Source organism: Rhincodon typus, chromosome 14 (genome assembly GCF_021869965.1).
Source record: "Rhincodon typus isolate 14 chromosome 14, sRhiTyp1.1, whole genome shotgun sequence".
Classification (NCBI taxonomy): domain Eukaryota; kingdom Metazoa; phylum Chordata; class Chondrichthyes; order Orectolobiformes; family Rhincodontidae; genus Rhincodon; species Rhincodon typus.
In genome coordinates, this window is record NC_063345.1 from 47910788 (window position 1) to 47927236 (window position 16449).

A 16449-nucleotide genomic window follows, 5' to 3' on the forward strand; every position below is an offset into this window, starting at 1 on the left:
TTAACTCTGTTTCTCTCTCTACAGATGTTGCCAGACCTGCTGAGTTTCTCTAGCATCTTCAGTTTTCCAGCATCCACAGTATGTTGCTTTTATTTATACAGATAAGCATAGATAAAATGTAGCAATGTGCTGCACCAGCCAGCCTAGGTTAATCTTGCAGTAGAGCAACGGTTAAGATATTATGTTCACGTTCAAATTAACACTAAAAACAGTCACGAAAGAAATAATAAACTGAGTCAAGAGGCAGTCTAACGTTTTCTTTATTAATGGGATTCCACAAATACATTTAGCTTCCTACTGTAGTTTTAGTTACTTGGTCAGGCAGTTCAGAAAAGCCTCCAAGCACACAATAGGAAGATTTCCCAACAACATAGAAATTCATTTATTTGTATCAACACGAAATATAGTATTTTACTTCTCTCTTAATAAATTGTACAGCGTTCTAAAATGGAAAATGAGCTATATTTATACAGTTTGCTAATGGACCTGTGTTGTATGTTGCTCAGATATTCAGTCCGGGTGTCATCTTGGAGTTGGAACTCATACACATTTCATCCCCATTGATGGTAAAGTAACAGTCTAATGTTTCAAAGTTGTTTTGCACTAAAAATAAATCTATAATTAAGAGTAGACTGCATGCAGAAAATAACTTCAGCAATGAAAGGACAAAAAAGTCCACTTTACACTTCATGAACTAAGAATAAAACTGAACATAACATTTGAATCATATTGGTTTCACTGTTTACAAATAAAGAACCAAGGCGATTTGACAAATTACTGATCTGTTAATCTGAAATCATCCTGGTTTTTGTATATTAAGATATATGAATTTTCAAAAAGCATTGTTCAGTCCTCGACTGGCATAAAATTGGTTGCTTAAATATAAATAGAATTTAATCCTCTTGAATGCCCTTTCTTTGGGTCACCAAGAATTTCTATACAATTTTTAAAGTCTAATTCTGAGATCACTAGCCTTAGTCACATACAACAATCCTCATAACAAGAATTCTTAATCAAAAACACCACACTTCTCAACTGTTTTGAGCAATCAAAACATCTTCAGAACAGAAGCTCCTCCAATTTTTATAAAGTACAGAACGGTGGCTCAGTGGTTAGCGTTGCAGCCTCACAAAGCCAAATCAGATTATAGTCCAATAGATTTATTTGAAAACAGAGATAGTAAGAACTGCCAATGCCGAAGTCTGAGATTACACAGCGTGGAGCTGGAGGAACACAGCAGGCCAGGCAGCATCAGAGGAGCAGGAAAACAGATGTTTCGGGTCGAGACCCTTCTTCAGAAAGGGTTCCGACCCGACACATCAGCTTTCCTGCTCCTCTGATGCTGCCTGGCCTGCTGTGTTTCTCCAGCTCCACACTGTGTTATCTTATCCGAAAACACAAGCTTTCGGACCCTCGCTCACCCTCCTTCAGGTGTTAGCGAGAGAGGTAGTGTCAGACACAGAATTTATAAGTAAAGATCAAAGGGTCATACCATTGATCAGGAGGTACTAAACAAACCTAAGATGCTGTTAAATCTTTAATCAGTTAGAAGGTTTTAATTGATTAATATGTATATGTAAATCCCCAAATTCCTTTCAAGTCATGGTCCTGAGAGACCAAGAGGTTTTATCAGTGTAAAGAAGAGGTTTGTTTTGTATATTCTCATCAATGGTATGAACCTTGATCTTTTAATTCTAAATCTCTGCCTGATACTACCTCTCTCATTAACACCTGAAGAAGGACTGAAGCTCCGAAAGCTTGTGTTTTCAAACAAACCTGTTAGACTATAACCTGGTGTCGTGTGATTTCTGACTTTGTCCACCCCAGTCCAACACCGGCACAACCACATCATCACAGTGCCAGGGATGTGGGTTTGATTCCAGCCTCGGGTTACAGTGTGGAGTTTGCACGTTCTCCCCATGTCTCTGTGGGTTTCCTCCTATAGTCCAAAGATGTGCAAGTTAGGTGGATTGGCCATGCTAAATTACCCATAGTGTTCAGGGATGTGTAGGTTAGGTGCAGTAGCCATGGGAAAATGCAGGGTTGGTCGAATGGTCTGTTTCCACACTGTGGGAATTCTATGATTCTATACTTGATCAGTCATTGCCAATACTTCCATTCTCTGGCAAACTTGTATACCATTGTTCTGAATTCCACTAAAAAGGAGTAATCACAAATGTAAAGCAATGCTGTTCTGTATCTACTACTTCCAAATCTATGTTGTCCAATCTAACTTTTTGACTTGTCCATATCTTGGTTGAAAACACCTCCCATACACTTAAAACAAATGTAACTGACAAAGATTGCTACCATTCAGAAACTGAAGAAGGGCGGCACGGTGGCACAGTGGTTAGCACTGCTGCCTCACAGCACCAGGGACCTGGGTTCAATTCCAGCCTCGGGCAACTGTCTGTGTCTGCGTGGGTTTCCTCCCACAGTCCAAAGATGTGCAGGTTAGGTGGATTGGCCATGCTAAATTGCCCATAGTGTTCAGGGAGGTGTAGATTAGGTGGGTTATAGGGGGATGGGTCTGGGTGGGATGCTCTGAGGGTCGGTGTGGACTTGTTGGGCCGAAGAGCCTGTTTCCACACAGTAGGGATTCTATGATATGATATGATGATAAAACTCTGCTCAGTTTTGTCACCATCTATATGTTGTCTTTTCATTGTAACAGTAGTTAGGTTGTTTCAGCTTGCTTGTATAGAAAACTGTTGTTAGATAAAAATGCTAATAAAAACAAATTAATTCTCAATTACAGTATTCAATTATTTGCACAATGAACAAAACCAATTGCGCAATGTAAAAATGGGATCTGTTTAAAAAACAGCAAAATTTTGAATTTCTTTTGCATTAGTTAACTAACCATAATTATGATTGCATGTGGTAGCAGCTCACATTTCAGATAACATTCATACCCGACTGCACTGTTTCTTATTAGCGTTTACATTCTTAAGTCTTTACACCACACACCAAATTCATATTTAACTCTACTATGAAATCTTTTTTGCTTGCGAGCTAAAAAGCTACACCCTCACACCCAAAGCTTCCAATATTTTTAACAGCAGTAGAAGTAAACAGTTAACTTAATAGACCCATAAAAATACAGTCAGCATTATTTGATGATTTTAAAAACTTTTAATCACAAGGTAAAAGAGGCCATCATAGAATAGAAAACATGTTGAGTAACTTCTCTTTCAAAATGGTAAACACTGCTCTTCAATTTCATGAAATGAATTCCTGTTGTGAAAACAAAAAGAGAAGAGTTTGGTGAATTTCAATACTGCAGACCAGTCCTTACCTTTTATATTCCAAACATACTTAAATATTTGTATTTAAGTTTATACATTTCCACATTTTACTCTTCCTACAAGCTTTCTAAGAAATAAGGACCATGATGTTGTGTGGGTTTGAGACAATTGAAGATAATAATGTTAACTTACCTGCTTTACAGTTTCCGGCCCTTTTCAATGAAAACAGTCTGCAATTCTCTACCAGGTGAACTAAGTTTAGGATCTTTCAAAAGGCCCAGTATTGGATAATCAAGATACCTATATTGGGGAAATAAAGGTAAGAATTTATCCTTCACAATCCTGAGTGCATATTACATGAAACAAACAAGTATTGAAATATATATTTTTAATTTTTTATTTCCTGCAAACTTTGGATTTTTTTTTAAGATCTATAATAGCAACTATTACCTTGGGAATTTTTTTTGGGCGATTAGAAATATGTAGCCAATTTTCTTTAGACCACTGTCAGCTAACTGTATACACAAAGTGCAATATGATGAGGCAGCACATCATCCAGAAAAGACACAGCTACTCCATATGTGATTTTGACCGCAGAGTAAGATCTCAACTAAGACAACAGCACATAATTATGTACTTATTCAAAGCCATTACTAGATAAACATGGCTGCCATTTCTGTTACAGATCTTTGTACTCTCATTGCCTGCTTGTCCTCCCATATTTTATTTGCTCCTCAAATTTACTGAGATGAATGACAGAAGAGAAGTTTGTTTGCATAGCAACACTACCTGCATGGTCCACACAGCATTTTTCATTGTCACATTCAAGAGGGTATTGGATGATTATTTGGACAAATAATGTGCAAAGGTATGGGGACAGAAAAAGACAGGAAACTGGCACTAGGTAATGACGATAATTTGAAAAGTTGGGGCAGATATGATAGGCCAAAAGGTATGCTTCTGTGTTATAATACTGTGATTCTGCCCACACTAGTGAACAATTGTGTGTGCACTGATTTAAGAAATAGATGTCTAACAAACTTACTAAATATTAAGTTATTTAAGTGCCATAGAAATAGTGCACTTTCTACTTTTCTGCTTGCAAGCATGTTGTTTCTATTGACATGAATAAGATAGTTTCATCAAGCTCTTAACAGGCCTAGATATAATTCCATGCCCAGGTCTTTCTAAGTTTCCTGGACCTAATCAAAAGGAGTCTAGTCCATATATTTAAAACAAATTGGCTGTCAGTAGTAAAATATTCATACAAAACACAATTAAATGAAGAGATCGCATGTAGTTGGTATCTTTTTTTATGAAAATTGAATGGATGATTGTCATAGAAACCCCCCAGAAGAACTTAAATGGGCAGCCAAGGAAGTGAAGACACGTTGCAGGGAGAGTCCCTGAGGGGGATATATCCTAACTTTGGCCTAACATCTCAAACTAGCTGAGGGGGAATTAGAAGTGATTATTACCATGAGTTACAGAGATCAAACGTCCTTTTCCATCCCTAACCTGGGATCAATATATTGCATTTGAACTGTTGCACTAGTGTTTCACAATAAACCACTTAAAATTGTTTGTACCTCCAGCTCTTTTTTAACCTAAGTAATCTATAACTCCTAATCCAATTTTACAGGTATTACTTTAGAAGTTGGGCTAAGTAAATGTATTTCTACCCTATGTTGGTTTAAAAAGGATGCATGTGTGTCTCTCAAACTTGGTTGAGTTTTTTGAGGACGTAACCAAAAGATTGAGTGCAGAGTGGTAGATGTTGTCTTTATGGACTTAAGTAAAGTCTTTGACAAGGTTTCACATGGTAGACTGATTAGTACAGTTAGATTACATGGGACTCAGGGACAGCTTGCCAACTGGATACAAAATTGGCTTGACAGAAGGACACAGAGGGTAGTGGTGGAGAGTTGTTTTTCAGGTTGGATGTCTATGACCACTGGTGTACTGCACAGATCAGTACAAGGTCCATTGTTGTTGTCTGAGATTATAAAGGGATCTTGATCAATTGGGCCAATAGGCTGAGAAGTGGCAGATGGAGTTTAATCTGGATAAATGCAAGGTATTGCTTTTGGTAAAACAAAGGCAGAATTTATGTAGTTAATGGTAGGCCCTCAGTAGCGTTGTCAAGCAGAGACACAGAGGGGTTCATAGTTCTTTAAAAGCTGCGTCACAGGTAGACAGGGTGGTTAAGAAAGCATTTAGTGTGCATGCCTTCATTGCTCAGACCATTGAGTATAGGCATTGAGGTTGTACAAGACATTGATGAGGCCATTTTTGGAGTATTGTGTACAGTTCTGGTCGTTCTGCTATAGGAAGTATATTATTAAATTGGAAAGGGTTCAGAAAAGATTTACTGTGTTGTTACCAGGACTGGAGGGTTTGAGTTTTCAGGAGAAGCTGGGACTTCTTTTTCACTGGAGCTTATGAGGTTGAGGGCTGACCTTAGAGGTTTATAAAATAATGAGGGCCATAGGTAAGGTGAATGGCAGGTATCTTTTTGCTAGGGTGGTAGTGTTCAAAACTAGGGGGCACATTTTTTTTTAAGGTGAGAGAAGAAAGATTTAAAAGGGACCTGAGGGGCAGCTTTTTTCACACTGGGGGTGGTGCATATATGGAATGAACTGCCAAGCAAGTGGTACAGTCACAACATTTAAAAGACATTTAGACAGGTATATGAATAGGAAAGGTTTAGAGGGATATGGGTCAAACACAGGAAGTGGAAGTAGTTTAGTTGGTCGGCATGGACAAGTTGGACTGGAGGGTCTGTTTCCGTGCTGTATGACTTTAACTCTATTAAATTGAATAGAATTTGATATTAGATTGAAAAATGTATGCTGTTGAGTTCTAAACAAAATACAAAACATTATTTGAAACCATTTTTTTTCCCTTCCCTGCATCAGTGGGCAACAACTTTACACAGTGTGTCCTTAACACAACAAATTAAGGTGTCAACATGAGTATTAATGAAAAGAAATACTGGGACATATGGCAAAAAAAATTATCAAACAATTTTTTTGTTTTAGTTCACTCATGTTTTACCCTCAAAGATTGTGGTGAGCTTCCTCCTTGGGGTGTAGGTACACCCACAATGCTATTAGGGTAGGGTTCCAAGATTTTGACGCAGCAACGATGAAAGAATAGTGATATAATTCCAAGTAAGGATGGTCTGTGACTTGGAAGGGAGCTTTAGGATGGTGGTGCTCTGACATATCTACTGCCCTTGTCCTTCTAGATGGTTGGTAGAAGACACTGGGTTTGGAAGTTGCTGATGGAGCTGTGCTGCATTACTGCACATGGTACACAATGCCACTGTTCATTGGTGGTGAAGGATAGGATGTCAAACTTCTTGAGTATTGCTGGAGCAGCAGCGATCCAGAAAAGTAGGAGTGTATTCCATCACACTGCTGGCTTGGGCCTCGTAGATGGTGGATAGGCCTCAGTGAGTCAGAAGGTGAGTTGTTTGTCTCAAAATTTCAGTTTCTGAGCTGCTCTTTTAGCCACTGTATTTAAGGCTGGACCAGTTTAGCTTCTGGTTAACGGTAACTTTGGGATATTAATGCAATTCAGTGATGGTAATGCCACTGGACGCTTTGAAGGTTCCAGGCGTTAGCGAATTGTTCAGGGGAACCTTGAATTACCTGGGCAATTCCCTCAGTATCTCAGGCAACTCTCATCTATACTGGAATGACAACTGTATGGTCATCAGAAAAGCCGGGCCAATGTGATCACAACTTAACATCCATACTACTGATGGACAGGGAGCTGGAATACTTGGGCTATCATGTCTATCACGATTAGCACACACTGATGAAATTGTATTTATGTGTTAACAACAATGGAGGGTTCATTACACATCAACAAAAGAGCTTCATTTATACAATTCCTATGGGTTTTCATTTGACATGTTTTGCATCAATTTCAGTGTTGTGACAATACGTCATTAATTTATTTAATTGTTCAAAGATCATATTGATGGCAACTACAGAGACAAAGTTAATACAGTTTATACATTCAAATGTATTATGTCAAAACCGTTTGAACTGATTTTCCTGTCTGCAATCCATTTGTCTGTCAGTGACAAACCAGTAATACCCAAAATGATATTGTGCTTTCTAAATAATGTTAGTCAAATGACTTACCGCTTTGTAATGATGGTGTGTGTCACATTCTTGCCTGTCTCACGTGACAAAGATTTCAGTCTCATGATTTCCTGAGAGAAAGATTAAAAGGGATAAGAGTTTTCTGATTAAGTCTGAGATTTCGTAAGCATGATTATTTATACTCCAGTCCTCTTACTATGTGCTCTTCACGTTCAACAATTGCTATGTGAGTCTTGCTGGCAATAACCTACCAATAAGATACCCTTTTAAAGAAATATTATTTTAGACAAAATCCTGACATTAAATTGCCTTCCAAATTGAGAGCTTACATCTCAACTATTGTTTCAAATAAGCAACCCATGCCAGCTTAACCTGAATAACATCTAGATTCAGGCTGACAAAATAGCAATTATATTCGCACCTCCATACAAGCTGAGTAATTACCATTGCTAATGTGAGAGAAGTCCAGATATCTTCCCTAACCAGCATGTTACTGACCCCAGCATCTTGGGTGTAAGCTACATCCACACCACAGTTGCAAGAGGGGCAAAGACTTGGTGCTGATTTTAAAAAAATGCTATGCCTGGCTTGGAAGCATTTTTATTGATAATTGAAGTGATTTAGAAAAGCCACCATTCATTAAAATTCCTTGTGCAATTCTTGCCGGACCGATTCTTACATTAATCTGATCCTGGCTAGTTTCATAAACTTAGAAAATTTCTGCCATTAATCCTTTTATATACTTTGTATAATGTTTCTTTTTAACAATTTTAATACCATTTAACCCTTTTCCATTTTAAGTGTCAGCTGCTGAATGCTGCCTGAAATTACACTTTCACTCTGTAGTTGGTGTTAATTCATAAATTAGCATAGTTTTGTTACACTAAATCAATTGTCTGGTATTAGAAATAGCCATGAACAAGTTGTTGTCTAAACGTTTGGCTTGAGCATTCAGTTTCCACAAAAGCATGCTAGGTTTTGTGTTACCATGTGCTGACAAATCACAAATTCCCCAATATTAACAAGTTACCTGCCTACTGAGATTATGCATCAAATGACATCAGAAATTCTTTCAGTCCTCTACCAGAGCCACATAAACTATTAATTCTGTCACTATTCTCTTTATAATAAGTCTTTTCTTTGATCTCAGCATCAAACCTGGATCTCTTCATTCTTCGCTCAGCTTGACACTGCCATTAAATCAAACAGAAGCCACATGATTTACCTACCTCATTCTTTTGTCTAATGATGGCATCCTTCTCACTTAGGCTATTATTGTATTCTGCCAATTTACTTTTCAAGGTGCTATCTTGTCCTGAAATTATTTCACGTTTCATGCTGCTGATTTGTGCCTGAAAGAAACAAATAATTTATACCTTAACAAAAGTCCAATTCACAGCTCATATCCAAACAATCAGCCTGCTCCCTAAAAGGGAATAACGCATTGAATACACAGTGTGGAGCTGGAGAAACACAGCAGGCCAGGCAGCATCACAGGAGCAGGAAAGCTGACGTTTCGGGTCGGAACACAGAAGCCATTAATGAATTGAAATGTGTAATGAGAAATTTGAGTTTGAAGCATATCAGGACAAGGAATCACTGATGACAGATGGTTAGTTCTTGGTATTTTGTGTGGGAGTTTGTAAAGTCAGAGGGGTCCAATGTGGGATTTTTGGGGATGGGATTAACGTTGGTGGCTCTGAAATAGAAGGATGCAGTACTTGAGATGAAGGTAACATATCCGATAGCATGGTAGCCAGTAGGATAGTCCAGGTTTTACTTTGCAAGAAATGAGTATTAAATGTACGTATTCTAATACTAAATAAAAATCATTACAATCCGAATAAGTAAGGTTGGAAAGAAAAGCACCTCACTTGCAAATTCAGCACAGGACATAAACCTTGAACAAGTCCAGAGCAAATCAGGCTAGAGGATGTGTTTTATTGAGACAATGGCACTTAATGAGGTGCCATAGTCCTTGACCCAGCAGGTAAAAAGGAGTTTGTGGGGTGAAGGAGCCCACCCATGTGCCTGGCAACTGCCCCAAAGATCAGATACGAGTGTGGGTGAGACCTCTGCTGCTTCCATATCTTTGTTTGCCACATTACCAGCATCTGTTTTTACAGGGCTTACGTTACCCTTCACTATTTATTCTGTTAAGTCTTTTTGTGGTGATGTTAATTGGTTAGTGTGAGTGAGTGAATTCTATAACTGAAAAATAAAACAAGATCATTGTACCGTGCTGTGCACAAAAATATATGACCTGAAATGGTGTTGAAGCAGATTCAAAAGTATCTTTTAAAATGGAAGAGCAATTTCCAGTTAAGGCTTAAAAAGAATGGTGATCATGTTATATTAAGAACATTGACTGCAAGAAAATGATTTGCATACCCTCAAATAATCAATTTCCTTGTCCTTTTCTTCACGCAGTTTGTTGACCATTTCATAGTAGTTATTAGATATTTCTGTGCTAAATATGGAAGTGGATGATTTGCTTGATGGGCTCTTGGACAGCTGTAAATATCAAAACATAGTCCGCATTAAGTAAGCTTTTCATGCACGACTGTTGTGTGCCAATTCAACAAGGTTCAACTCATCTGCAATTATACCTTCAGTGTGTTACATCAATTGCTTAAAATAGTAATACTGCCACAGAAAGTATATAGTACCTGTTTCCCAACTCGTTTATCAAATTCAGATCATTGTATGGACTTCATTTTAATTTTTCTATTGGATGTATTGACAAAATTGAAGTGACAATAGTTTCTTGTATTTCTCCCCTTCAGCCTGGATAAAAGCTGCCAATAGATGCAATGCATTGTGGTTTTGTCCAGTTTTGCGATTAAGTAATTTTGACTCCTGTGTTTATCACCCATCTGTAACTATCCATAACCCTTGAAAATTCTCCTCAACTGCGATTATCCAGTTCCACCAACCTGTTACCTGCCTGGTTATGTTTAAGGCACACTCCAGATGGACAAGTTGTTATTTCCCTTTTATTTACGTACAAGTAAAAGTTAGAATGATTCCTTTCTAGGGAACTTTGCACTCATTTCCCACGAGTTGTGATTAAGTCACATCCTTACTGGATAGTCTAGACTAGTAAATTCTTCCTCCAACAAAACAGATAAAGATGTATTGAAGCAATTTAAAATCAATAATGACAATAGTGCATCTGTCATTTTAGAAGCACTATGCCTTCATTAACAGGATGTTGTGATAATTCCTTAACTTGCAGTGATTCAGATAATCTTCATTTTTTTTTTTAAAAAGAAGCTGCTGATGGAAACAACTGTAACAAAAGCTAACACTTCTTCTTTGATCCTAGAAGTTACTCTGAGGTACCAGAATCCACTGCGATAGAAAGGACAGACAGTATCTCCTGTGTCGAACATGATTTTGGGCTATGCCAGGTTTCTGTAGAAGTGATAACACTTCCCTGCCAGCTGCCAATAAAACTATAGTAGTCTAATAATGGGCAGATTTGGGTGTATCACCGTCAGAAAATAACAAGCTAAACATTGAGGACATCTCCGAACGTATTTCCCAGCCAAGATTTGGAGATGTCAGATGTTCAAAGATGTCGTGCTACACAGCATGTGACAATTAGTGTTAAATATTAGCAACTGAGAAGAGTTTACAATCCTTACACTAAGGGGGAAAGATAAATAACAAAGTTATTCTTCAAATAGTCACCATGATTGGTTTCTCATTGTGATGATGGTACCTGCTCTTATTATCTTCTAACATAGAATTAACATCTGAAATAGGGTTGTGCTATTCAGTGAGACCATTATTTCTAACAACAAAATAGAAAGAGATTAAATGCACTTTCCCAAGGATCTACTGTAATACCAACTTGAAACATGTTCCCGTGTCAATTATGTGGTGCAGTAACTCCTTAAATGCAATGCAAAAAGTCATTTTTCAATGAGGTCAGGATACCACATTACTTTGAAAGCTTATCCAGATTTTTTTGGTATTCACATTAAATACAATACCCAATTTTATCAAGATGGAGCAGCGTTCCTTGGAAGTGTAGCTGTGAAAAATGAATTTTGTTATTCATGTTCTTTATTTCTTTGCCTGTTTAAATCAACTCTAATAGAGATTTGCCAGTTGATTCTTCCTTTCTAAATTGATTGAATCCTCAGTTCAGTATAATCCCAATGTCTTGTATTCAAGTGCATTTACATCTGCTAAGTATTCTTAAAAAATGGATCAACATATTCCAAAAATGACCTGATTTATATCTGAAATAGAAACAAAGTGCTGGAGAAACTCAGCAGGTCTGGCAGTATCTGTAGAGAGACAAAACAGCATTAATGTTTCCACCTTCTTCGTTAACCGAGGATTCCCCACCTCCGTTGTCGACAGAGCCCTCAATCAGGTCCGACCCATCTCCTGCAGTTCCGCCCTCACCCCTTCTTTTCCCTCCCGAAACAGCGATAGGGTTCCCCTTATCCTCACCTACCATCCCACCAGCATCCATATCCAGACGCCATTTCCGCCACCACCAGACACACATTCCTCTCCCCTCCCCTGTCCGCCTTCTGCAGAGACTGTTCCCTCTGGGATACCCTGGTCCACACCGCCTTCACCCCCAACACATCCCCACAGCCCTACGGCACCTTCCCCTGTAACCGACAAAGGTGCAACACCTACCCATTCACCTCCTCCCTCCCCAGAATCCAAGGGCCCAAACATACCTTCCAGGTGAAGCAACACTTCACCTGCACTTCCCAGAATCTGGTCTTCTGCATTCGCTGCTCACAATGTGGTTTCCTCTACACTGGGGAAACGAAGCGTAGACTTGGCGACCGCTTCATAGAACATCTATGTTCTGCTCGCAAAAAAGACCCTGAACTACGTGTTGCCTACCACTTTAACGCACCATCCTGCTCCCTGGCCAACATGTGTGTCTCTGGCTTGCTGCAGTGTTCCAGCAAAGCCCAATGCAAGCTGGAGGAACAACACATCATTTTCCGCTTGGGGACCCTACAGCCCTCCAGACTCAATATTGAGTTCAATAATTTTAGGGCCTAAACTCTCCCATGTCCCAGCCCCCTATTCCCACACACCAGGCCTTGTTACCACATAGCCTGCCATTACACACCCCCTGTTGTTAGTCACTAACAGTCCCCATTAACAACTACTCACCCTCCCAGCCTGATCGTTAGCAACTCCTTTATCTGTCTAACCGTCTCTCTCTCTCTTTGGGCTCTATCCTATTGTTTACTCCCTACCCCACCTCACTATTTTCTGCGTATAAACTGATGTTTTCCCAGTCACTATCAGTTCTGAGGAAGGGTCACCAGACCCGAAACGTTAACTCTGTTTTTTCCTTCACAGATGCTGCCTGACCTGCTGAGCTTTTCCAGCAACTTTGTTTTTGTTACTGATTTACAGCATCCGCAGTTCTTTCGGTTTTTGTTAATGTTTCAAGGTTCTGCAGAAGAATCATAGCCGATTCAATGTTAACTTTGTTTCTCTCTCCCCAGATGCCACCAGACCCGCTGAGTTTCTTAAACATTTTCTGTGTTTATTTCAGATCTCCTGCATCTGCAGTATTTCAGTCTTATTTGATTTATATTTGACCTTTTGTTCAGAAACAGGCTGAAGATGTGCAGCGCGTATCCAGTGTTTTTGAATTAGCAGAACTAAAATACATTCAGAAAATGTAACATTAAATAATCCACTTGTTTCAGTGAATGAGGGAGTTTCTGGCAGGAGGCCAGTAAATATAAAAATAGGCACGAAGTTCATGGTTCAAGCGTATCAGAAACTTCTGTGCAAGAACAAATTTGTTGGAACAGAACCAGCATAGGGACAAGAATGTTTGCAAGGTTAAGAGGGTATCATTACGTAATGAAGCAAAACTTGTAAAATGTTTTGAACTGAGATTACTTTCACAAGTTCCTTGTCCCCCATGGCCATTCTTCTGAATTAATATGAAACAGGTGAATGGAAACTTCAAAAGAATTTCCTTTGAAAGTGAGAGAGTGGTTATTTTCTTCAAATTCGGTGTTCCTGAATTTCAATGGTGTTATGTCCATTGTCGTGTGAAATATCCACTGCCTCCTTTCCCATTAGGAGGGATTTCACTCACATGAAAGCTTTTTTGGGCTACAATGTTCCTCTGGAGACATTTTTAATGTAAACATAATTGTAAAAGTGCAAAATGAAATACTATATACTTTTAAAATTACAATAATAAAGATAATGTTGCCATAGTTTACCAGACCACAGGGCTGCTGTCTCAGAGTAATGACTGGTGGTGATTTAACCTGAGGCTCACCATGCTACAGGCGACAGGAGAAGATCATAAGACATAGAAGCAAAAATTAGGCCATACAGCCCATCAAGTCTGCTCTGCCATTCAGTCATGGCTGATAAGTTTCTCAACCCCATTTTCCCGCTTTCTCCCTGTAACCCTTGATCCCCTTGACTATCAAGAACCTACCTATCTCTGTCTTAAATGTACTCCATGACCTGGCCTCCACAGCCTCCTGAGGCAGTGAGTTCCATAGGTTCACCACTCTCTGGCTGAAGAAGTTTCTCCTTAGTGCCATTCTAAAAGGTCATCCCTTTACTCTTAGGCTGTGCCCTCGGGTCCTCGTCTCTCCTATCAATGGAAACATCTTCCCAACATCCACTCTAATCAGGCCATTTGGTATTCTGTAAGTTTCAATTAGATCCCACCCTCATCCTTCTAAACGCCAAAGAGTATAGGCCCAAACGTTCCTCATATGTTACGCTTTTTATTCCTGGGACCATTCACGTGAACCTCCTCTGAATCTGCTCCAGGGCTAGTATATTTTTCCTGAGAAATGGGGCCCAAAACTGCACACGATACTCCAAATGTGGCCTGACCAGAGCCTCAGAAGTGCATCCCTGTTTTTATATTCAAGTCCTCTCAAAATAAATGCCAACATTGCATTTGCCCTCCTAACTACTGACTCAACCTGCAAGTTTACCTTGACAGAGTCCTGGACTAGAACTCCCAAGTCTCTTTGCACTTCAGATTTCTGAATTTTCTCTCTATTTTTCATGCCTCTATTCTTCTTACCAAAGTGCATGACCTCACACTTTCCCACATCGTATTCCATCTGCCATGTCTTTGCCCACCCTTCAACCTGTCCAAATCCTTCTGCAGCTTCCCTGCCTCCTCAATACTACCTGTCCCTCTACATATCTTTGTATCATGTGCAAACTTAGCCAGAATGCCCTCAGTTCCTTCATCTAGATCATTAATGTATAAAGTGAAAAGTTGTGGTTCTAACACTGGCCCTTGTGGAACACCGCTTGTCACCTGCTGCCATCCTGAGAAAGACCCTTTTATCCCCACTCTGCCTTCTGCCAGTCAACCAATCTTCTATCCATGCTAGCACCTGGCCTCTAACACTGTGGGCCCTTATCTTACTCAGCAGCCTCCTGTGCGGCACCTTGTCAAAGGCCTTCTTGAAGTCCAGGCAGATAACATCCATTGGCTGCTCATTACTTCCTCAAAGAATTCTAGCAGATTTGTCAGGCATGACCTCCCGTTGATGAAACCATGCTGACTTTGCCCTATTTTACCATAACTTCCAAATATTCAGAAATCTCATCCTTCACAATGGACTCCAAAATCTTACCTATGACCTGGGTTAGGCTAATTGGCCTGTAATTTTCTGTCTTTTGCCTTATTCCCTTTTTAAACAGGGGTGTCAAGTTAGCGATTTTCCAGTCCTCTGGGACCCTCCCTGACTCTAGTGATTCCTGAAAGATCACCACTATCTCTTCAGCTATCTCCTTAAGAACTCTAGGATATAGTCCATTTGGTCCTGGGTGAATATTCCACCTTCAGGCCATTCAGTTTTTCTAGCATCTTCTCCTTGGTGATGGGCACGATACCTAGGTATGCCTTTTGTCTCTCTCGAATTTTTGGGATATTACTTGTGTCTTCCACCGTAAAGACTGACGTGAAGTAATTATTCAGTTCCTCAACCATTTCCTTGTTCCCCACTGCTATTTCTCCAGCGTCATAATGTCCACTTTTGCCCTTTATATATCCAAAGAAACTCTTCCTTTATATTACTGGCTAGCTAATCTTCTCCTTCCTTATTTCTTTTTTTGTTGCCCTCTGTTAGTTTTTTTAAGCTTCCCACTGCCCTTCACCACATTATATGCTTTCTCTTTTGCTTTTATGCTGTCCCTGACTTCTCTTGTCAGCCAGGGTTATCTCGTCCTCCCTTTAGAATGTTTCTTTTTCCTAGGGATGAATTTTTGCTGTGTCTCCTGAATTACTCCCAGAAACTCCTGCCATTGCTATTCCATTGTCTTTCCTGCTAGGCTCCTCTCCCAGTCAATTCTGCCCAGCTCCTTCCTCATGCCTCTGTTGTTGCATTTATTCAGCAATAATACCATTACCTCTGATTCTATCTTCTTCCTCTCAAACTTCAGAGTAAATTCAATCAGATTTTGATCACTGCCTCCTAAGGGTTCCTTCACCTTAAGCTCCCTTATCAAGTCTGCCTCATTGCACAACACTAAATCCAGTATTACCTGTTCCCTAGTGGGCTCCACCACAAGCTGCTCCAAGTTGAGAAGGAGAGCCCTTTCATGATAACCTCAGGCAGTGCAGGAATTGAACCCACACTTTTGGCATCACTCTGCGTTACAAACCAGCGTACAGCTGGTTTGAGCTAACTGACTGCCTACAATGCCACCATTTAGTTAAAGATTAAAATGTTACCTGCAGCCACCAAATGTTGGACCGAGCAAGTGTACATTAAGGCAGTGATCAAGTAAATGAATAGACTCCTAGAGTAGAAAAGACTTAACTGAATATTTAAGTCAAATAGAGAGAATTATGAGGAAGGTACAGTACCTATTTCTTACCTGTTGTCGGAGTGCCTCGTTTTCTTGCTCCAGTGCACGCTTGCGATATTCCAACTCTTTCACACGGAACTCCTTGTCTGCCTCTGAGTTCCTCAGAGTTAAGATCAACTCCTCAAGTGAACGGTTAGTTGATCCATTCTCTTTAATGGTGTTCTAAACCAAAATGCCAAAAAGAGAAATATTGAGAGTAAAACCATTACAAA

General features: G+C 39.6%; 1 protein-coding gene across 1 annotated transcript in view; it reads right to left on the reverse strand.

Moving 5' to 3' along the window:
• Positions 1-242: 242 nt before the first annotated feature.
• pof1b (POF1B actin binding protein) overlaps positions 243-16449 on the reverse strand; it is an 86961-nt gene continuing 70754 nt past the window's right edge. The window contains exons 11-16 of the mRNA XM_048605012.1: positions 16247-16399; positions 9758-9880; positions 8596-8718; positions 7406-7476; positions 3441-3548; positions 243-3237 (exon numbers count right to left, since the gene is read on the reverse strand). Of these exons, the coding sequence (XP_048460969.1) occupies positions 3446-3548; positions 7406-7476; positions 8596-8718; positions 9758-9880; positions 16247-16399 (573 nt within the window). The 3' untranslated portion in view covers positions 243-3237; positions 3441-3445. The remainder of the gene's footprint in view (positions 3238-3440; positions 3549-7405; positions 7477-8595; positions 8719-9757; positions 9881-16246; positions 16400-16449) is intronic.